At 55.3% G+C, this 21,722-nt stretch overlaps 1 protein-coding gene across 1 annotated transcript in view; it reads right to left on the bottom strand.

Moving 5' to 3' along the window:
- The window catches only part of LOC103668052 (annexin A8), a 17,659-nt gene extending 13,140 nt beyond the window's left edge, over nucleotides 1-4,519 (bottom strand). Inside the window, exon 1 of the mRNA XM_040624602.1 lies at nucleotides 4,375-4,519. Within this exon, the coding sequence (XP_040480536.1) occupies nucleotides 4,375-4,395 (21 nt within the window). The 5' untranslated portion in view covers nucleotides 4,396-4,519. The remainder of the gene's footprint in view (nucleotides 1-4,374) is intronic.
- Nucleotides 4,520-21,722: the final 17,203 nt, after the last annotated feature.

Genomic DNA, 21,722 nt, shown 5'->3' with positions numbered 1-21,722 from the left:
ACCGTTAAGTGAGGGAACCCTGAGAGACCACAGCCGCCTGGCCTGGCTGTGAGTCCCCTCGGGGCTCTGTGGGACTGCCGTGTCACCTCCACAGAATGGCTCTTTGATGAATAGGCTGGCACTAGCCAGAACCACAGCTTGTGGGAAGAAGCCACAAAACCTCTTCTGCCCCCGCCCTGGGGTGTGGGCTCTGGATCAGGCCAGGCCTCTCCCAGCTAGTGTCGTCTGAGGGCAAGCCACAGGCCCTGCCCACCCCCACGCCCGAGCTCTGTCTCGCACCATCCACAGGCAGTGCTGTCAGTGGGAAAGGACCACCCACCCCCAAACCACAAGGACAGTGAACGAGTGAGGACAGGCTTCGTGGAGCTGAATGTGCTGCTTTGAGAGTGTGTAGACAAGGTTGGGAAGAGAGGCGTGGTTTGAGGCCAAGCTGCCTTCTTTCTGAGAAGTGGGTACTCATAAGAAGGTAGAGACCCAGGGCCCCCGGCTGAGCATCCTGACAGCCTAGGGCCTTTGCAAGTCCATAGGCATGGAGGACAGAAGGTTAGGTTTAGAAAGAACTGCATGATGCTCTGAAAATTGTGAAATAAGCACGATAACCAAAGTCCTTGGGCCTTTGACCTGAGCCAAATCTCTAGTCCAGGGCTTGTCTGGCTTTCTAGCCTTGTGCCCTGTAGCATTCCTCAGATAAAAATGAATGATCTTTCGTAAGTATGTGTTTTTGGGAGAGGGATAGTAGTGGAGGGAGATTGGAGATGGGCATTGAATTTGAAGAAGACTTAGAGATTCCTCAGTGGAAAGGAATTTAGTCCCATCGTGTTTGGTCTCCCATGCACCCACTCACCTACTCCTTCTGTCTGCCCCCCCATCCACGCATCTACTTTCCCACCTACCCAACCACCAACCCACTCATTCATTCATCTATTCATCCATTCTCCACCCAGACACTCGATGGCCATATCCATCCATCCATCCATCCATCCATCCATCCATCCATCCATCCAACCATTTATTCATTCACTTAATAACCATGTCCATCCTTCCATCCATCCATCCATCCATCCATCCATCCATCCATCCATCCATCCATTTATTCATTCACTTAATCACCATGTCCATCCTTCCATCCATCCATCCATCCATCCATCCATCCATCCATCCATCCTTTAAGCCCTGATTAGATCCTGAAAATACATGGCAGATTGCCATCGGTGGGGCTATCTATAGGGATATTGCTTTCGAGTAAGAGGTAAAAGGTCTTTCTATTCCCTTTGCTTGAATATCAAATGTCTGGTAACAAATTTTCCTATCTCATTTTTAGCCCTGTGTTTCTCAGCAGAAAGTGTTAGAAATAATCCCTTGTGCAAATCCCATCCAGAAGAGCCTGTGTGGTCCCAGAGGTGGCCCAGTGGGATGCCCTTGTTTGTGGACCCTGAGCTGCTTTTACCACCCTCAGCCCTTTGAGCAGCTCCTTTGTGCCAGGCCTCCGTGGTAGATGCTTCAGGGGCCAGAAGAGCCATGCTCATCCCCTTGACATCTCCAAACCATGAATGCCCCGTTTGACAGGCAAGGGAGCGGGGCTCGGAGGGCTTGTCAAGGTGTCATAGCTCGTCAGCGGTGGTGCTGGCACTGGACCCGCAGCCTGACTCAGAAGCTGAGCCCCGTCTACTTCCCCCCACTCTATTGATGACTCAACCTTTTCGGGACAGTGAACTTTCCTGGAACTCTTCACTGAAGGAAGCTTTGCCCACAGGAATGCAGGTGGTCCGGGAGTGCGAGTTCTGGGCACCACCCGTGAGGGGCTCTCTCCCTGCCCCCAAGCCGGCACGCGGCACTGTGCAGCAGGGACCGGCCAGCCCACGGGACTGAGTCACTGGTCTGAGGTCGGCTCCGGTGGGAATGGTGGTCAACCTGCTCCCTGAGTGGGTGGTGATTTTGAGGCACCAAGGAGCCTCAACCTCTCTTCCCACTCCATTGTTTTAGGGGATAAAAAGCACAGTTACCTGGAATCAGACCCCTGAATATCAGCAGGGAGGGGTAGGGCCCCAGGTCTCCCTATCCGAAACGCCCCGCTGTTAGAGAATCTGCCTGGGCCCCATGCCGGAGTGGGCTTGTCCAGACAGGAACATTTTCACTGAGAAGGTGACTCAGTCCTGCCAGTGACTCTGTCTGTAAGAGCTCTGTTCCCAGGAGCTGCCACACCTTTGCCTTCCCCTGTCACGAGGCTGCCCTGGGGAGCCTGGGAGACGAGAACTCCCTTCCTGTAAGAGAGGCACAGGTGGGCCTTCTAGCTGATCTTTCACACCCTCGCCAAGTCCTGCTCCTGGTCCAGCTGGGGGCCCAGAGGACATCTGATCCTCAGCCGGTCACAGGCGGGCTCTGCCTGTGATCTTCCTGCCCCAAGCCAGCTCTCCTGTGGGCTGTGGGTCGCCAAGGCCCACAGTTTGGGCTCTGGCATTGGGCTGCCCAGATTCAAACCCAGACTCTACCACTTGCTAGCATGGCAACTTTGGGCATCTGCTGAGCCTCCTTGTGCCTCAGTTTCTTCGTCTGTGGATGAAGATACCGGCATCTGCATCGTCGAGGTGGCATGAGGCTCAAGGGAGATCTCGAATGTGAGATGCTTCGAGGAGTGGCTGGCATACAGTAGCTCAGGGGTCATCATTAACCTGCTGGGATGGCCAGGTCCCTGCAAGGAGGCTTCTGCCTGCCTGGCTGGGTGGGGCCTTTGTCCCGCTGGGAGCAAGGCCCAGAATCAGGCCGTCGGCTGACTATGGAACGGTGCCCAGCACTGGGCTCTCCCTGCTGTGTCAGTCCCCTTAAAGCACGTTCCCACCGGCCGGGAAGAAACTGGAGGCCGCTCTAGGCCCTTGACCTGTCCCGGCTGCTTTGCTGGGGCCCAGATAGCTGCCGCACCTTGTCCCTCGCTGCCTCTCTGTCCCGACTGTCCAGGCCTGACATGTCTGAACCCAGCAGCCCGTGGGTTGTGACATTTGTGACAGAGAGATTTCCTAAAGCGGGATAAGCCTGGGTCATCCACTGTAGCTCACAGAGAGCCTGGGGGACGGGGGTGGAGAGAGATCTGAGTTCTAGCTGGACCCCTGCCTGCTAGCTGTGGGACCCAGCAAGTCACTCGGGGTCTCCGAGACCCAGTGTCCTCATCTGTGAAATGGAAGGAGCAGCCCTGATGTCCTCGGCTGCCTGGGGATGAAATGAAGGGGTCGAGCCCGCCCAGAAGATGTCATCTGCCTGTCATCTTTGTGTTTTTAACTCCTGAGCACGAGATGACCCCGGACTCAAACCCAGATGAAACACTCCCAAGAATCTGGTAATTCAGCTGGTGGGAGACTGGGGGACAGGCTGTGCTGTCTTCCCCTCCTCAGTCCTTCATCCTCTATAAAACATAGATTTCAGACATTTGAGGCCCTCGTAGGCCAGGTCCTCTTGCCCTCTCTCCTCTCTCCTCAATCTTGATGAATAAACACCATGGATTCCTGGAGGACTGCCTGCCCTCCCATGCCCTCCTGAGGTGTGGGCATTGATGAAGCCTCCAACATCAGCCGATTTGATCATGTTGGTCACCAGCTCAAGGACCTTCAATGGCTCCCCATTGCTCTTAAGGTAAAGCCCAAGGCCCTTAGCCTGCCCTGTGAGGCTTTTTAGGGCCTGCCCTGCCTGCTTCTCTAGGTCTATCTCCCCCTGCCCTCTGCCCTCCCACCCAGGGCTCTCAGGCCATGAGGAACTACTCTCCGAAGCCAAGTTTCCCACCCTTCTGGGCCTTTGCACATACCGTTCCCTCTGCAAGGAACCATCTGCCTGATTCTCCTCAAACACACGCAGGTGCACACATACCACACACATGCACGTGTCGCTCAAATGTGATACCCTTTAGCTTCAAGCAGCCGGACCCTCCCTGCAGCAGCTCTTCCTCTGGGCTCCCCCAGCCCCTCAGCTTCCCTCGGTGCCTTTCAAGGTTCCTTTATCTGGGGCCCTGGATGGCTCAGATGGTTAAGCGTCTGTGTTCGACTCAGGTCATGATCTCCAGGTCCTGGGATCGAGTCCCACGTCAGGCTCCCAGCTCAGCCGGGAGTCTGCTTCTCCCTCTTCCTCTGCCTCTCCCCCTGCTTGTGCTCTCTCTGTCTCTCTCAAATGAATAAATAAATAAAAAAAATCTCAAAAAGAAAAAAAGTTTCCTTGATCTGTCTGTCCTAGCTGTGAGTGTGTCTAGGCCTGGGGCAATTTCTTCTCCCTTGCCTCCTCAGTGGGCAGCCTGGTGCTTGGCCGGCAGACAGTGCGACTGCTGACTAAGCTGAACTCTCGCCACCAACACCCTGCAGGAACCCTACCCTCCGCCCCTGCTTGCTCCCCACTTACCCAGGCTTTCCACCAGGCCATCTTGTTCTCCTCGCAATCGCCGTTCCCCAGGGAGATGAAGACCCACTCGTCGGCTCTCCCTCTGCTCCGAGATTCCCCAGGACTGGCTCCCTCACGAGCAGGCCAGGTCCTTGGGGTTGGGTGTTGGGTGTGGTGGCGAAAGCAGGCCCCAGGCCCCACCCCTTGCCCTCTGGGCTCCGCCTGGCTCTGGGTCCCTCCTGGGGCTCCCTGGCCGCACCCAGGCACCGCCCGGAGCCTGCCTGTGGAATTCTGCCACTCACTGCCAAACGTCTGGGCTGTGGCTGTTGTGTAGACTGGAAATTCTGAGTCCCAGCCTTTGACGGCCCCACTTAGTAAACATGGCTGTGGTTTCAGACCGTCCTCGCTGGACCTGATCTATAGAAAAAAAAGAAGGATACCACGTCTCCCTTTCTTTTATTGTGCAGTTTCCACACCGGTAACAACGCGGCGGGGAGCTTGGCAAAGGACACACGGACAAGCAACCTCCATTGACTGAGGCATCTCTTAAGTCTGGAGGCCTCTTTAATCACTTTGTGCCTTCTGTCCCCTTGGTTCTTTGCCTCAACCCCAAGAAGCAAGTGTGAGTTCCATGTGCTGCAGGGAGACACGGGCTCCAGCGTTCGGATAATCTGCCCAAGTCCCCCTGCGTGTGGGAAGCAGGGCTGGCGTCCAGCGGTTCTCTGGGCCCCACTCTGCGCCTGCTCTGTGCTGGGTCCCACAGGACGCACGGCCGCCAGCTGGGGGAGGGAGCCAGGTCCCCAGGGAGGAGGTTAATTTTTTCCTCTCTGGAGTTCGCCCTCCCTGGGTCCCCTGATTAGAATGTTCTGCAGCACCCTCTCTCTACCCAACTCTTAACCTGCCTTTCAGGGTAAACACCAGTGCCTCAGGGACCACCCGAGGCCCCTCCATCCTGGGGAGGCACTTCCAGGGCTTCGAGGACCCCCTGACCTCTGAGTGAAAAATAGCCCCACTGTGGTGTGATTGTTTTATATTCATGGAAACCATTCAGAATCACGGATACGAGTTGTCCCTTGATGCAAAATCCTCTGGTTTCCTGACCCTGAGTCCAAAACCCTTTGCTCTGCACATGAAGCGTCTCCAGGCTATTCTTTCTGGGAGCGCCGGCTGGGGTGGGTGGGGACAGAGCCGGGCCAGCCACCACCCAGAGCGACTGGAGGACTAGGGACCGTTGGCTACAGCGCTGTGAGGTGCCATCAGAAGAGGAAGATCTCGGCCTGCCTCTGGTCATGCGGACGGAGGAAGGGCCTACTCCTGCCTTTGGGGGCCCAGACTTTCCATCCTCTGTGAGGGTCCTTGGGTCAGAAGCAAGGCACCCTCATTGGTGGGGCTTCTCAGGACATCAGCTGCCCCCACCTGTGTGCATGTTGGGGGTGCCTGTGCCGTGGGTGTGTGAGTGTCTGGGGAGTAGGTACCCCCAGGAGTCTAGTTATGAGGATGACCTCAGATAGGACTCTCGTGGTTGGCCCTGAGCAGAGCCCGTAGAGCCATGCCAGACCCCGAGAGGAGGACAGGCCACAGAGATGGGTGCAGACACGACCTGGCCCTCTGAGGGTCTACAGTGCACGGTGACCCAGGGAGGTCACGGGACGAGAGCGGGCCCCAGCCGTGCTTGTGCTGTCTTTTCAGGCTCTGTTCCGACCACTCTAGCAGCCAGGACCTCACCTTCTTTCCCAAGCTCCTCTTTTGCTTCCCTTCTGGGATATCCCGCACGCTTTGCCATCCTTTTCTGTCTCATTATTGCCACCCTAACTGGCCCCCAGGACTCCTCCCTGGGCCCTGTGTTCCTGCCCCTCCTCGTCGGTGGTTCTGAAGCTGGGCAGCCCTTTGGAGTCCCTTAGGCACCTCCCACCCCAGAGACAAAGGCCCTGAGGCCCCCACCTGCTCTGGCAGGGTCTCCGGGCTCAGCAGCCCCATCCCTGGATCACCCACTGGGTCCCACATACCGTGGGCCTCTGGCCTCCTGCCCACTCGGTGCCTCTCACCTGCCCACCTGTACCCACATTCTGCCCTTGTGCCTACCTCCCCCGCCTGAGTGGCCTTCCCTTACTCCTGGGTAGATGTGGGCAGCTCGCGGGCCCTGCCTGGGGGCCTCCACCTCATCCGGAGAGACACCCATCCCTGGGTTACCTGGCCGGAGAGGACCCGTGGTGTCACTGAGGCAGCCAGGAAGAGGGTGCCTGAAGCCTGCTGCCTCCTGAGCCCTGCTGAGTGAGCCCTGGCCTGGGGGTCAGACGGAACGGACACAGCTGGCCACTCCCTGGGGTGCCTCTGAACACTCTGTGTGGGCTCCTCATGGGGACATCACGGTAGCCTGTCCTCGCCACAGCTCAGGCAGGATGAGGACCACACCAGCCGCAAGGATGGCGGAAGCTGGCCCTGCACCTAGGGGCGCTGTGGACCTAGCCAGGCTGAGCCAGACTTCTCTTGAGCAATGTTACGATCCTCCTGGGCGTTGCGTGTTTCACTCGTGGCACAAGGGTGACGGGAGCCGCTGTGCTCCCCTCAGCGGAGCCGTGGGCGCCATGGGAGCCGTGGGGCTGCTAGGAAGGCAACACAAGCGGAGGGTGGCCTTCTCTGGATGGCCGTGTGGGCCAAGGAAGGCGTTTTTAAGGAAGGAGGGGATCGAACATGTTTAAAGGCTGTTGGGGTGCAGAGGAGGAGTGAATGCAGGAGCGAGAACAGAACAGGGACACCAGAGCCGTAAGAAGCAGGTGGGGAACAGGAGCCAGGGCGCAGGCAGAGACGCTGACATTAGTTAGGAAGGAAAACCCAAACCCAAACCCAAACCCTCCATTGTGACATTTAAGGGAAATGGGCAGGGGGTGGGGGCAGGTCGGAAAAGAGACGGCGTTCCCTCCATGTGCTCTGAGGCTTTTTTTGTCTGGAGGCGACTGCAGGTGCTGAGTGTGGGGTGAAGTAGTGAGGTCAGAGGTAGGCGGAGGTTTGAAACCGTCATGGGGTAAAAATTAACCTACGGCAGGTATCCAACTTGAGTATCGATCGTGGACTTGGAGTCACCCCGATGGGTCAGGCTGGAGTGAAGACCCCCCTGGTCCAGGAACATGGGGCTTGTTTTAACCAGCTGTGTACAGACCCAGGAACTCATTCTGTCCCATCCAGAGCGCTAGTTCTCCATCTTTGTTCAGCCCCACCAGTCCTTCTGGAACCTTCTAGAGAGTCTGCTGACTCTCCCTCTCAGCAGACTACTCAGTGGGTTTCTCTCTTGGTGTTTGCTCTCTGGCCTGGTGAGTCAGCAGACATGGCTTTGTTCCTTTGTGTGTTTGAGCTCCAGGGCGTTTGTTTTATCCTTTGACCACTGGGATGAAAGCATGAGCTGCCGTGGCTGTAGCTTCTCATTCTTTCCTCGTTTATTAATTTCCCCCTTCTGGTTTCCATCTCAGTCAACAGGGACAGCACCTGCAGATCTGTCTCTCGATTTAGTCCATTTTTTCCTCTTCAATTATGTCGAGCCATATTAGATTTCTAATTTAATGCCATTTTAAAACTTTGATCTTCTTTAAACTCTGCCATTTTCGTAATTAGTTGATCCTGTCTTATAGTTTTTATTTCTTTATTTCATTTGAACATTTCACACACTCTTATTTTAATTTCCCCTTTAGGTTGCTTTGTTATCTCTGCTTTCTGGGCCCTGAGTCTCTTTGTTTCTTTTATCTGCGGGCTCTCCTTGGCTAGATACCTAGGGGTTTTTTTCCCCACTTGAGCTCATCTTCAGCAGGAAATGTTTTCCATGAGACCCTCACTACCCTGGATGGGGGAGGCACCCCCAGAGGGACAGGGTCATATTCGGTGTTGCTGGAAACTGGGAGATTCTTTTAGGTCCAGACGGACGTTAATGATAGCTTCTCAGCTCAGGTTTCCCACCCCACGCACAATGCTGACCTGGGACCCTCATTTCCCACAGGATCTTGGGGGCATCTGGCCTTCCTCTGTGTGGTGGCTTGGGCTGGGGATGAGGATTCACGTCCCATTTTATGGGGAGTGTTGCCCTGTGCCGCTCTGACAGAAAAGGGAGCAGATCCAGCTCTCTGCGTGCCTGGGGGCTGAGGCTTCACCTCTCAACTCATCCGGCCAGAGGGTCTTGACTCTTTAAACATAAATCTTGTGCTCGAGTGTTCAATTCACTGTTGTGAATTGACTTAACTTCAAGTTTCTTCCTCTTCCTCCTCCTCCTCTTCTTCTTCATTTCTGGCAATTAGAAAATGGCTTTTCTTATTTTTTAGCTGGAATTTGGGTTAAAAGTGCTCGGCACTGAGGCTTCAGTGGAGACGGGTGGGCATCACCTTCTGAGGGCGCCAGCCTGGCGGGGGGTGTATGTCTCCCCAGTGGCGTCCAGTGGCCCCGGACAAGCACAGGAAAGCAAGCAACTGGTTTCACCCACTTGACTCGGAGGGTTTACCCTGAGCGTGGGACACAAAGAAACGCGGCCAGGGAAGAGCAGCGTATTGGAGTGTGATTGACCTAGATGCTGGGCCCTGGGGCCTGTCCTGGAAAGGCAATAGGAGGGACTGTGGGTGGGAGGTCTTGATGGGGTTAAAAAACAATGGGGTGGGAGTGGTAAGTCAATAAACTGGACGTGTACAAGGTCTTGGCCAAAGGGAAATGTCTCCATTGTGCGGTCAGTGGATTACAAGGCTCAGGGTGGGGTCATGGGCAGGCAGGTGGCTTGCAGTGCAGGGAGGTGGAGGCCCAGAGGTCAAGGATAAGAGGGCATGACGCTGGATGGGACATCCCACGGATGTCGAGGTTCACTGGGATAATAGCGGGCGTTGGGCTGCATGGCCGCATCAGCAGAGTACGAGTTCTACAGTCAAGGGGAAGAAGAGGGTGGTTGGGGGGAGAGGGCAGAGAGTGGCACAGCAGAGTGGCAGGGCTCTTCCCTGAGTTCTCGACAGTGAGCAGGGCCCATGCACTGGGGCCCGCTGGGCTCCGGCACAGGGGCTGGAGCAGGCCACCGGCACAGGCCTAGCCGCCCCGGCTGCGAGTCTGCTCCTAGAACAGGAGGCGGCGTGGGAGGCCTGCGGGTTGGAAAAGAGCATGCTGAGGGTTTAGGGCACTGCAAGGTCCCCCCATCGCCTGCCAGGTATTCTCCCATTTCTCCAGGTTTTAAAGAAATATCTGCAGTCTCCAGAAAAGGGGAAAATAGTGTCACCACTGATGGTGTGACAGAAAGTGACACCTAACGGACATGCTCTTAAACTAAGTAGTGACACGGAAGTCTCCACATTCAGCCACATTCAGCCACATTCAGACAGAATGAACACCCGCCATTTGCATCGACATGGATGGAACTGGAGGGGATTATGCTGAGTGAAGTCAAACAGAGAAAGACAATTATCCTATGGTTTCACTCATATGTGGAACATAAGTGGTAGCATGGAGGACCATAGGGGAAGGGACGGAAATCTGAAGGGGGAGAAATCAGAGAGGGAGATGAGCCATGAAAGGCTATGGACCCCGGGAAACAGACTGAGGGTTTCAGAGAGGAGGGGGGTGGGGGGAGGGGGTAACCAGGTGATGGGTACTAAGGAGGGGACATGTTGTGATGAGCTCTGGGTGTTATACGTAACTAATGAATCACTGAACACTACGTCAAAAACTAATGATGTACCATACAGTGGCTAACTGAACATCATACAAAAATTAAAAAGAAAAAAAAAGAAGTCTCTCCATATTTGTTCCACGGCTCTGCTAGCACTGACGGTTTAAAATGGATTTTTAAATTGGGCTAGTAAATGAATGTAAGCCCTGAGCGCCATCTCCTGGAACAATCTATCACATCACGCTGGCCTCGCGTCAGGCTCCTGCCCATTCTCAATGAGGCCACTGAGCGCCTCATACCTGAGGCTACGAGGCAGGAGGCAGGAAGGGCCCTGGGGAGGGGCCGCTGCAGGAGACGCCCATCCGCCTCCTGTGCCTTCTGTCCCCTGGGCCCCCAGGGGGCTTGTGCTGACTGAGCCCCAGCCCATCTCGGAGTGGGCTCCCGGCCCGGCTCACCAAAAGCAGGGCCCCTGCCCCTAACCTTCTTCCCCTATGGCCTCCTGTCCGTGCGGCCAGCACCTCTCCCTGGCAGTCATCTGCTTGCCGAGCCAGGCTTTGCTTCCCAGGATGTCCACCGCCCACGGGTAGCGGGAAAGAAAAAATGAAGGTTCAGGATTTCCAGTTACAAGGAATTGCATTTTTGGATTTGAGAATCCCAAGTCACCTTTGGGCTCACAGGCGGCAACACTGGCCATTGTATATGTCAGAGCCCCAGAATTTTCATGAGGGTTATGAACGTGGGGCAGTGGCTCCCAGAACATCAAGGCTCCAACACGCTCTTCTTCAGCAGCTGATTCGTCAAAGGAGATGATGAGTCCCCAAGGTCCTTTCCCGATCTTGCTGTCTGACCTGAGCAATTGGGTCCCGACCCAGCATTGCCTCAAATTCCCAGGAAGCTGTCATGCGGGAGCTCCCCTGGGGGAGTCCTCACTGTGTGTGTGAGTGTGGGGCGCTACGCACATCATCACATTCAATCTCCACATAACTGTCGTCTCTGCAGAGGGGAGAGTGACCTGCCTGTGGTCACCCAGCTTGTCCTTAACCACGGGGTCTTTTCACAGGATCCCTCGTGTCCCCCCGAATGTGCCACTTGAAAAGGGACTTCTGACAGTATCAGTTGATAAATGGCTTTTATGGGCTGAATTTCAGCAAACAGCAGGCCGAAGCAAGGGCCTGGCCACCTGCTCGGAGTGTGAATGGGAAACAGGGAGAGCAAGCGGAACTGAGTGGACATTTCCGTAGGTTACTTCACCACGCGAGCAGATGGCCGAGCACAGCACAGCGAGAAGCACCTGGCGGCGAGTGAGAAATAGTTTCCTTCTGCCACCCTGACCGCCTCGACATCCCGGGCCCACTCTGGGGGTCCCGGTGCACGGACAAGGCCGGGGAGGAGTTCTTAAGTGTCACCCTCCAACAGGGAGGCGGGTGTGCGTGCGCTGCTGCTCGCACGTTCATGGAGGAGGCCTGTGGCTGACCCCAGTGGGGTCTGAGGGAGGCTCCTGGCTTCCAGAAGCACAAGCTTTGGCCCAGGCTTAGAGGTCCACTCTGCGTCTACAGGGGCTGCTTCATGCGACACCAAGAGGCACTTAGAAAACATCTAAGGTAAGGAGTAAGCATTGCCCAGTCTATTCCCCGTTGTACATGTTGCAGCTTGGGACAGCTCAGACGTCAGACTTGTTTTCTAAAAACGTCTTGCCCCACCCAAAAACCTCAGGCAGGAGGCGGAGACAGGTGATCTGGAAGGCAGCTGTCAGCGGTGGCCTATGCCCCTTTCCCCTTCGCGAAGGCGAGGAGCCCCCTCGTTAATGACAAGCCAGGAGATCTGCTGAGCTAGAACGCGGGCGACAGGGCGGGAGCGTGGGCCCGGGAAGAGGTCTCCAGAGAAACTCCCTTTTCCTGCTGCCTCCTGATACTGTCACCGTGGGAAGCAAGGCCAGGGTCAGTGGCAGCGCGGGGCCAGGGCCAGGCGGATGTTCCTCTCAGATGTCCGTGCCGACTTCCCTCCTCGGCTCAGGGATGAGGAAGGCGTGATGAGCCCTAGCTCACATTGGCTACAAGTACGAAGTCTCTCAGCGTCCACTAAGGAGCGGGCATGTTGATTTCAGGCAGGCCACGCCTTTCTCCATACAGGGTCACAGAGGCTCGGCGACGGGAGCGCACCACCTTACGGCTCTACATGGAGAGAAGGTCGGAGCACAGAGCTACTTTCAGAAAAGTGTCCTGGGACCTCTCAAGCTGGGATCATGCTTTCACCAGTTACAGACTAAATACTCCACTTCTCGAGAGGAGATGAAATCTCTCTATACGCTGTCATGTTGTTTTAACTGCCTTTCTGTCCAATAAGAAATGTTTCACACACTTTTCTGGGTATCATGACTACAATAAACAGGTTTTCCTCCCAATTCTCAAAAGACCGGTGGTTGAGCCACCTTTTTCAAGCTGGATGCGGCTCTTGGCTCATTTGTGCATGAACCGGTGGACCCATCTCACACCGCACAGGCATCTTTGACTTGCCTGTCTGGACTGTTCCCCGTGGGGCCGCACAGGGTTGGGGCCACCTGGTAGCCAGGCGCCAGGCGTCAGACACCCCTCCTCACCACGCTCTGTGTCTACACTCCCCGTGGTTTTCACTCTTGTAACACCAGAGCGAACCAAAACATTGACTAGGCCCTCACATTCCGTGAAGGGCATCAGGAAGTGGGGCCTGGAGAAGTTGCTTGTTCTCTTTCAAACACCTATATAGTTGTTCTGGAACGGGTCTCGGAATGGGGCCCCAGTGAAACTACTGAGTCCCATGCCGCAGGGTTAAGCCTCCTCTCCTACTTCCTCTATTTCAAGTTGGCTTATTTTTCTGAGACACCGTGTGCCGGGCATTTTGCGCCAGGAAAAGCCCTCCTATAAAGAACTTGCGGGATGGATGTGCTGGCGGACGTGCAGGGCCCACAGTGGGGCAGGAGATGGTCTCTCTCATGGGTCCTGCCTGGCTGGTGGCAGGACACAGATCTGGGGCCCAAGCCGTGACAGGACGGGGAGGTGGGGAAGGGGTCCAAGAGAAACAGCAGCTCCAGGTACAAATGCCTTGGAAAGTTACACCGCAAACAATCTCTGCGCACACACACACAAGCCACGCCAGGAAAACATTTTATTTAAAAAAAAATTATGGTCATTGCTATCTAGCCACTTGAATGCATACAGATTAAGAACCCAAACCTGACATATTTTTACCTACACTTGTCTTACAGAAATTCCACTGAGAAGCATGATTATGACATTCAAGGAACTGAGGAAGAAGGCGGAGAGGACTTTCACTTCCTACCAGCATGGGCTGGAGGTGACTGCTTATGGTCCTGCCAATGGCCAATGGCAAATAGGGGAGGGTTTACATTCTCTAGGGAAATGGAGAAGAGGGTCCTCTAAGGTTCTTCTGGGCTTAGGGACTGTTTGGAGTATCTGGAAAGAGAAGTCACTCTGGCAGCTGGTGAGCTTTCGGGGGGCTTGCCTCTTTCTAGGACACATTCAGAAGGTGGGTAGCCAGAATACAAAAACCCAGAACGTGGAGTGGAAGAGGGGAGAAACTCTAGCCTTTCTCTCTGCATGAAGTTAGGGAACGTGACAAAACATCGTATTCAAATTTCAGAGACATTTGGGTTTTTTTCAAGGAGCAGAATTTGGCCAAAACCGCACGCATTGCAGCCCGTGGTGACAGATGAAGAGCTGGCCGTGGGGAGTGGGAGGCATCCATATCTGCATCCAGAAGACACCAGGGTGCTCTGTCCTGGCAGGGGCAGTATAGACACGTCTCATACAGTGGGGCGATATTCTCCAGGTAACAAACTCTCTTGCTGATCAGCAACAGACTCCAACTCCTTTGACTGTAAACCAAGACTCAATACATATGTCTAATTCAGTGCACAAAGGGCTCTTAATAATCTTGGGGCTGGGCTATGGGGGCGGGAGGGACAAAGTGGTTCCGCAGACTGCCCGGGTAGGGGGCGAGATCAGCGGCAGCATCCTGGAAGGGAGTCGGGAGCACACGGCTGTGGGGTGTTGGCACCGGGAGTAGCAGCCGTTGATGGGGAAGCACGCCTGGCTGGGAGGAAGGCAGATCTTCGGGCTGCAGGGAACCGGCCTGTAGGGCGGCCTCACAAGGGTGAAGTTGAAGCACCGACCCTGTCGGGAGGAGAAGAGAGAGAAGGTGGTTGAGGGGCCATTAGAGCAGGTTTCTCTGGCTGCTGGTGCCTGCCAGTCGCCTTCTCTACTTAAGCCCGTGCTTTTCCTGTTGTCCAGAACCCCACCAATCCCCCTGCTGGGTCTGTGGGGACCTGTTGGTCCCCAGAAAGCCCCTTCAGTCCCCACAGGTGCTCCATGTAGTGGGCAGACTTGGGGCTTCCGTGAACCTATCATTCATTCATTCATTCATTCAAAGTGTTACCTTGAGTCCCTGTGCGTGACAAAGGGCGCTGACCACTGCTTTCTCTTACTGAGGCTGTCATCATCACCACCCTAGCTTTAAGAGTCCTTACGAACCCTTTAGAATGATCTTGGTTTTCCCTCCTAATGTAGCCACATTAGAAAAACAACATACCTAAAACCCCTAAGACCCCTTGGATTCTAAGTATGTTTTTAATGAACCTGGGATGCCTGGAACCTGACCTGGTCCTTTTTCACACCCACAGGGATGTCGAGCCAATGAAACTTTCGGGAAATTTGCACTTGGGGACCTGCACCCTCTGTGCAGAGTGGAGCCGAGCCCAGAGATGGGCAAGGATTCTCGGGGTGACTTTCCCTAGCGGGACAACAAGACTGACATACTCCGTAAACTGTCACTTTCTAGGCCACGTTCTATGTAACATCACCTTAGTGTCCATCAAGTTAATATTTTATCCTTCATAGACAAGAATTTTTGCTTTTCTTGACCATAAAACTAACACTTGCCCTTTGTAGAGAACCAGATAATACAGACAATCATGCGTGAGGAAATAGAAGTTGCTTGTCTTCCAACCACCCACGATAAGCCCTCTGAATAGAATCTTGAACTCTCTGCATACAGTAAGCTCTTTGATCACATATCAGCAATCCCTGCTAGGATCTCTACTCCGTAGCTGGCCATTCTCACCTCTAGACCCACAGCCCACGCATGTGCTCTGCCACCTTCTGGCTGGCTCCCCATATTATCCCTGCTCACCTCCCCTGCTTCTTTCTCCCCAGGTCTCCCCAGCCTCCAGGTCACCAGGCCCAGCCTCGTGGTCTACTCGGGCCAGACCCTGTCCTGAGCCACCTGTGTCTCTGGTCACCTGTCCATTCGCACCTTCCTGTGCACTCATGGACCATCCAGGCCCTCAGGCTCCCTTTTTAGGCCTACTTGACTGTGTTCGTTCCCTAGCACTGCCCTAGTCCAGGCCGCACACCATCATCTCCGAGGAGAGGATCCCCCAGTTCCCAGCTTCACCTGTGTCTCCCACGCCAGCTGTGCTCTCCAGTGCCAGGCTCCTGGCGTGGCACCCACCTGCCCTGCAAGGACCCAGGCAACCCTGAGCTGTGCCCTCTACGCTCCTGGACTCCAGGGCTGTCCTCCCACCCCCCGGCCTCTCCTTTTCACACATCCAGACCCACCCATTCTCAAATGCCACCTCTGTCGTGCCGCATTCCAGGGCCGACTCGCAGCCCTGCAGCTGTGTCTCTTCTCAACACTGTGGTCAGTCTGTCTCAGGCCCATGGACAGGATCTTGGTCATCTGGCAGGACCCCCACCATCCCTGCTCCAGGATCACATCAAAAACCCCTAAACTCTTCTTAACTGTTTTTTTTACTTAAAAAATCAGTTTTCCCTAAACATGTTCATCAATTCCACTAAAGGAGAACTAAGCCCATGAGCTCCTCTGGGAAAAGCTGACAATGGGCTCTAGGTTTTCATGTTCTCAAATTTTCTTTTCTAGCAGTGGGTAAAGGTCTGTGGTTTCATTATAGGTCAGTACACTTGTGTTGCACAGGTGCGTGGGGGCACTGCTATTGAGAATAGATTGGAATCGTTTCTTTTTATCTCGAGCTCCTTTATTTCTGCTTATTTACTCCAGAACGTGAACAGATTGCTCTAGACCCAGCAACTGCTGTGGGATCCCTCTGATTTGGTCAAGAGATGACTGTGGGGCACCTGAGCTAAGGCCCATCCCAAGCCTGAGCCTGTCCCTGGGAGCTGCAAGCTGGATCTGCCCATGGCGCCTGGGAGGAGCCAGTCTGGAGGGACACAGAGACCTTGAATCTGTGTGAGTGGAGGGGTCTAGGGGTTGACGGGGGTCTCCTTCCTCTCTGCCTTCCTACCATTTGATGATCTAAGCCAGTGAGAATTGCTTCTTCCGTCAGCTCAGTGCTGTGCAGTGAGAGGACTAACCTTGAATCTACTGGCAAACAGGAGCTTGCTAGCCCTGATCTCCGGAGCTTTGAAGCAATGGATCCGTTCCTGCATTTCCTGCTACTTCCTGAGGAGCGTGTGCGTGTGTGCACATGTCCTTGCACGTGCTTGGGCGTGTGTGTGTGTGTGTGTGTGTGTGTGAGAGAGAGAGAGAGAGAGAGAGAGAGACAGAGAGAGAGAGAGAGATTGTGCGAGTTTTGGGTCGGGGGGAGGGAGGGTTGCCGAGCATAGGGGAGCCAGCTGCCATCACAATCCCAGAATTATTATCTGAGACCTTCCCAAAGTTTACTGGCCTGATAGTCGGTTGTCAAGTTCAGCCCTCCTGGAGGGGTGAAGCCATGTCCCAGCTCTGTCACACACCCCTCCCTGGTGGAGCTCCCTCCACTGGCAGGGTCAAAGGCTCAGGAGCTCCTTGACCATGGATGCGTCCTAAGGCCCATCTGTATCCAGCTCTAGTTGTTCCCTGGAGAAACTCTTTCCCAGCAAACATGCCTGAGGTCTGTAATCTGCATATTAGGAAAGTAAGATATCGAGATTCACAACTGCATGTCTGACACACTGCGCTGTGGACAGAAGTACATTCCACATGTTTCCCTATCACCCTGACGGTATGGTACATGGGTCAGAGCATGGACTTGGACATGAGTCTCCCCTGGCCCTGCCACACTCCTCCACAACCCTGTCACATTGAGTCCATCACTAAATTCAGAGGCTCTGTTTCCACAGCTGCGACATGCAGAGAAGTGACCGCCTTGCAGGACAGAGAGGCGGTCAAACGGCAGCGAGGCACTGGGCTGCTGAGGCTGGCCCGAGAGCTTCACACCTGGGCTAGTCTGGGCGGGGGACTTAACTGTGTGGGCCTCGGCTTTCTCCCCCATGGAGGTGTGGGGGATGGAGAAGCGAGTTGCATAAAGCCCTTAGGACAGTGTCCGGCTGTCTGGGGGCTCTGTGTACATGGCAGGTGCGGGCCCTGGTGAGGCAGCTGTGAGAAGGAAAGGAGCTGCTGTGCACAGAGCCTCTCGAGGGGGATGCAGGTAACAAGCTCTGGGACACAGTTCTAGGACTGTGGGCAGCACCTGCAGTGGGGGAGGGTAAGCTGGCCTGATTCTCTGGGCAGATCTAGCAGTACCACCATCTGTGCACTAGTGGGCTGCTCTGGGGTAAGGCAGCAAAGGAAGAGATGCAGGATCTCAGCGGGGAGCCAGGGTTTGGCTCAGGATTAAGAATCCAGACTGAATCTTGCTGTGTCATCTTGTATATGTGTATAGGGAGAGCCAGTCTAGAAGGGGACCTTTTTAGAGAAGGTCCTCTGGGGAATATAAAGGTGGGGGTGGTGGTGCACAGAGTCGCGGTCATTTTACAAACATTTAAAGTGTCTGCTTTCCTCCATGGAAGCGCAAGGCCATGCCCATCCCCCCCCAAGCAGCCTGGGCTGGGGGTCTGGGGCTGTACACTCAGGGTTGGGCTTGGGGCTGAGCTGGTGCCAGGGACTGCGGGTCCCAGCGACACTCAGACCCTTTGGTTCCAAGTTGACTAAGGCCTGGGACCAGTGCGCTGAAGACTTAAAGAGAAGGTGCCAGAACCCTGCACCTACTGCAGTCCTGGGGGCCCAGCAATACTCTGGACTCCAGGAGGATGGTTGGAGGGACAAAGTCAGATGGGAGGGGACAGAGGAGTGGGAAGCTCCCTCCCTCCCACAGGACCTAGTTATGGGCCCCCAGCTCTGCTCAGGAGGAGCGGATTGAGTTCAGACAGCCCTGGGGGACGATCTTGCTCTCTGGGTGGCCTCTGCTCCTTTCCTGACCTCTCGAATGGTGTTTAGCCATCGACGTCACACAGACAGGGTCCCTCCTGGCTCCAGAGAGGACTGGGCCAACCCCAGAGCCGGCATGGCAGGGGTCTGGCAGAGCCCTGGGCAGCTGTAAGTGCCCCACAATGCGTGAGTCTGAATTCTGCCACCCTCCAACTGGGGTCTTGGGAAAGTGACCATTTTGGAGGGTGACTCAGCACCCTGCCCTCACCTGGATGGGTAGGTCGGCCCTTTCTGGTATCCCTCCCGTGTCCTCCATCCGATCTCAGGCCTCCCTCCATTTTTTGCTCTGTCCCTCTGCCCTGAGTGGGCACCGCTGGGTGGGTTGGGGGCACAGGCCTGGTGTGGTGCTCAAGTGACCATCATGGGGCTGTGGTTCTGGGGAGAGGCTCCAGGAGAATCAGATGGAGAAGGGGCTTCTGTGCGAGCATGGCTGGGACTGAGAGCCCTTGGTAGACCCAAAGTTGGGAGCCCAGTCCCAGAGGAGCCGCGGCCCCTCTGACACCAGGTGGTGGCCCTGCTGGGTGTCAGCATGCATTGGGGGTGTCTCCTCAGCAGTGTCCCGAGGCTTGCAGGCCTGTGCAGGACTCCTAAACGCTCACCTTGCCCCGAGGGAGAGCCATGTTTGCCTGATCCAAAGAAGTGCCTAATGCAGCCCTCACTAGAGCTACTGGGGACTACAATGTCCTCCAGGCACCTGGGCCAGTCTGAGCGAAGGGTCTGAGTACTGGGAAGTCAGGTGAGCCAGGAGCATGCTCTTGGTGGGCCCTAGGTCTGAGCGCTGCGGTGGTTTGTGAGGTAACTGTCATGAGATCACGATGCTGACCTTCAGGGGGCAGGGCAGGGAGAAGAGGGGAGCCAGGCCCCGGGTTCAAGTCCAGCTCTGCCACTCCCAGGCTTTGTGACGTGGGGCAAGTCACTAGGCCTCTCTGTGCCTTAGCTCCCCCCTTGGTAAACTGGGCATATTAGTAGTACTTGCAGGTAGAGTTACGGGCAGGATTAAATAGTGAAATATGCAAAGTTCTTAGACTGGCAGCTGGCCCACAGGAGGAACTTACAACAATGAGCTGTCACTACTATTCAATTCCATGGAGGACACCTGTAACAAGCTGGCTTCTCCCCGTTGTCACAGGCAATGACACAAGGAGGAACCCTGCTACCTGGTAAAAGCAGTCAGTGTTGGCCAACCCCATGGGGGTGTCACCGTGCCCTCCACCAGTCCTGGCAGAAGAGTCTCAGTGGATGGGGGCAGCCCGCAGACCCCCGGTGGGGGGAGCTCAGTGGGGACGGATGATGGGTAGGGGCCAGGAAAACTCTTGGGCTGGCCTGCCTCTACAGATTCTTTGACTTAAGTTTGGAGGTGCTGGGTCACACTGCCCATAAGAAAGTTTCCTGTTGTTCTGGAGAGGATATGCATGAAAATGCAGGCACCACACCCAGGATCTCCCTGGGAGGGTCATGAGCACCACTTCTCCAAGTCTTGGCATCCTCTCTGGCAGATGCCTAGACACAAGCTCTGACCCACAGTCCCTGAGTGCAACTGTCAAGGGCAAAGAGCAACGGCCTCCTTGCCCATGGGGAGCATCCCCGTGCCCCTGCTTACCTTTTTCCTAGGCTGACACCACATCAATGGCACCTGGTTGCAGCTTTGAACAAAGTCACACAAGGTATCCAGTTTGCCCTGAAAAGCAGATGTGGCCGTGAGGAAGCTCTAAGGCATGGCAGTCACCTCCAAAGGGTAGAGTCCTCTGTGGCTTGAGATGGTCCCAGAGGGCTCTGTCCCCAGGAACACACTGACGTAGCACTGCAGCTGTCCCTGCAGCAGGGGCCTGGTGGCCTTGTGTGTTTTGGGGCAGGAGTGTCACTGTACATCACGGATTGCTTTGGAATCTGGAACATGTCTTCCTCATGCTGGGCTGCCTGGGGCCTCCCCATCCCTGTCCTCACACCCCCTGCAGGGTTGGGTGCTCCCTCACTGGGTGAGGCCTAGCATGTCCTGGGGTAAGGACATTTCCTTCAGGCCTCCTCCTCCACGACGCCCTGGTCCCTCCATGCCACTGGGCCCCAAGGACAATGTAGTTAGCTCAGTCCCTCAGTCTGCTGAGCAGACTCATGCAAGGCTCGCAGGAGCCACTGGCATTTCTGGATAGTTTTAATAGCGAACAGACCTTGCTCAGAATTCTCCTGTAAAAAATTTAGTTTCTGACCCGAGGGAGCCAGCTTCTGATTGAGCTTGTGTTTCCTTATCCACCTGCTGGCTGGTGAAACTGAACCCACTGCTGGAGTTGCTGTCAAGCTCTGAGAGAGCCCGGGACTGGTGAGCTGTACCCAGCTACCAGCTTCTGCAAACCTGGGTCCGTGTCGAACGGGGAGACCCTAGTGCTGGGCCCCGCGTGGTGGTGGTAGTGGCAGGAGCCCTCACTTTTTGTTCTCTCCTGGGCCCGGGGATAGGGATGGCACCTGCTTTTTCTCGAGTGCCAAGGGATCAACGTCAGTTTCCGTAATGTCCTTCTCCACCCCAGCCATAGTTTCTGGCTCCAGGTCTGTGGAGCATGAACTGGCTGCCCTCTTTCTTCCTCAGCCCAACCTGCAGGGTCACAGCACCCTTCCCAATGCCCCTCTCACCTCTATTCGTCTTATCCCGCCTCCTTGGCACCCACAGGGGATAATCATTGTTGGGCATGTCTGTATACATTTCCCCACCGGCTCCTAAGAAAAGAAAGCATGGTTTGCTCCCCAGTCTGGCAGCTACTTGCTGCAGACACATTGCTGCACACCTGTCAAGTACTGGCCACTCAAAGAGGCACAAGGGAGTTTTTAAGGGTAAATGAGAAGCGTCCTGCACATGACAGTGTTCTCCAAGTGAAAACAAGCCAACTCCTTTAGTTTGCAGAAACGGCTTTACCCGCCCTTGGTGGAGAATCCGGTCTTGGGCTGTGCAGCGTACAAGAGGGCTGTCCAGGTGGGAGCGTTTGCCGGGGGCAGGGCTGCCCTCCCCTGACCCTGGCAGATCTGTTTTCAGCAGGTTGCACTACACCCAGTCCCTGTACAGCCCAGGCAGTGAGGCCTGTTTCCTACCAGCTCTCAGGCTCAGGTACCCCTGTTTAGGACACTGTGTCCCCACATAACTCCGTCTTCTGGGACCTGATTTGGGCCCCCACCCTGGGGGATCCACAGCCTGGTCCCTGACCCTGACTCTCTGTACTCATCTGGGCTGGGCCTGCCTCACAGCTCAATGCCGGGTAGGACACCCTCCAACCTCCTCAGCCTCACAAGTCCCTAGAGTCCAAGCCCAGCCAAGCCCCTGCCCCTGCCAGGGGACCGGGATGGAGATCAATGATATGCACCCCGACATATATCAGAGCCTGGGCAGAGGACCAAAGTTTGAAAATAAGGCTCCTTTTCTAAAGTTCACCTGAGTCTCTCAAACAGTCCTTTGGAAATTGACCGAAAGTCCCTCTATTTTAATAAGCAGCACAGCCCTTGCTGAAACAGGCTACCTCAAGTTGCTAATACGGTGGCAAAGGCC

Source organism: Ursus maritimus, unplaced genomic scaffold (assembly GCF_017311325.1).
Source record: "Ursus maritimus isolate PB19 unplaced genomic scaffold, ASM1731132v1 scaffold_7, whole genome shotgun sequence".
Lineage (NCBI taxonomy): Eukaryota > Metazoa > Chordata > Mammalia > Carnivora > Ursidae > Ursus > Ursus maritimus.
This window is presented reverse-complemented; position numbering and strand designations above follow the sequence as displayed.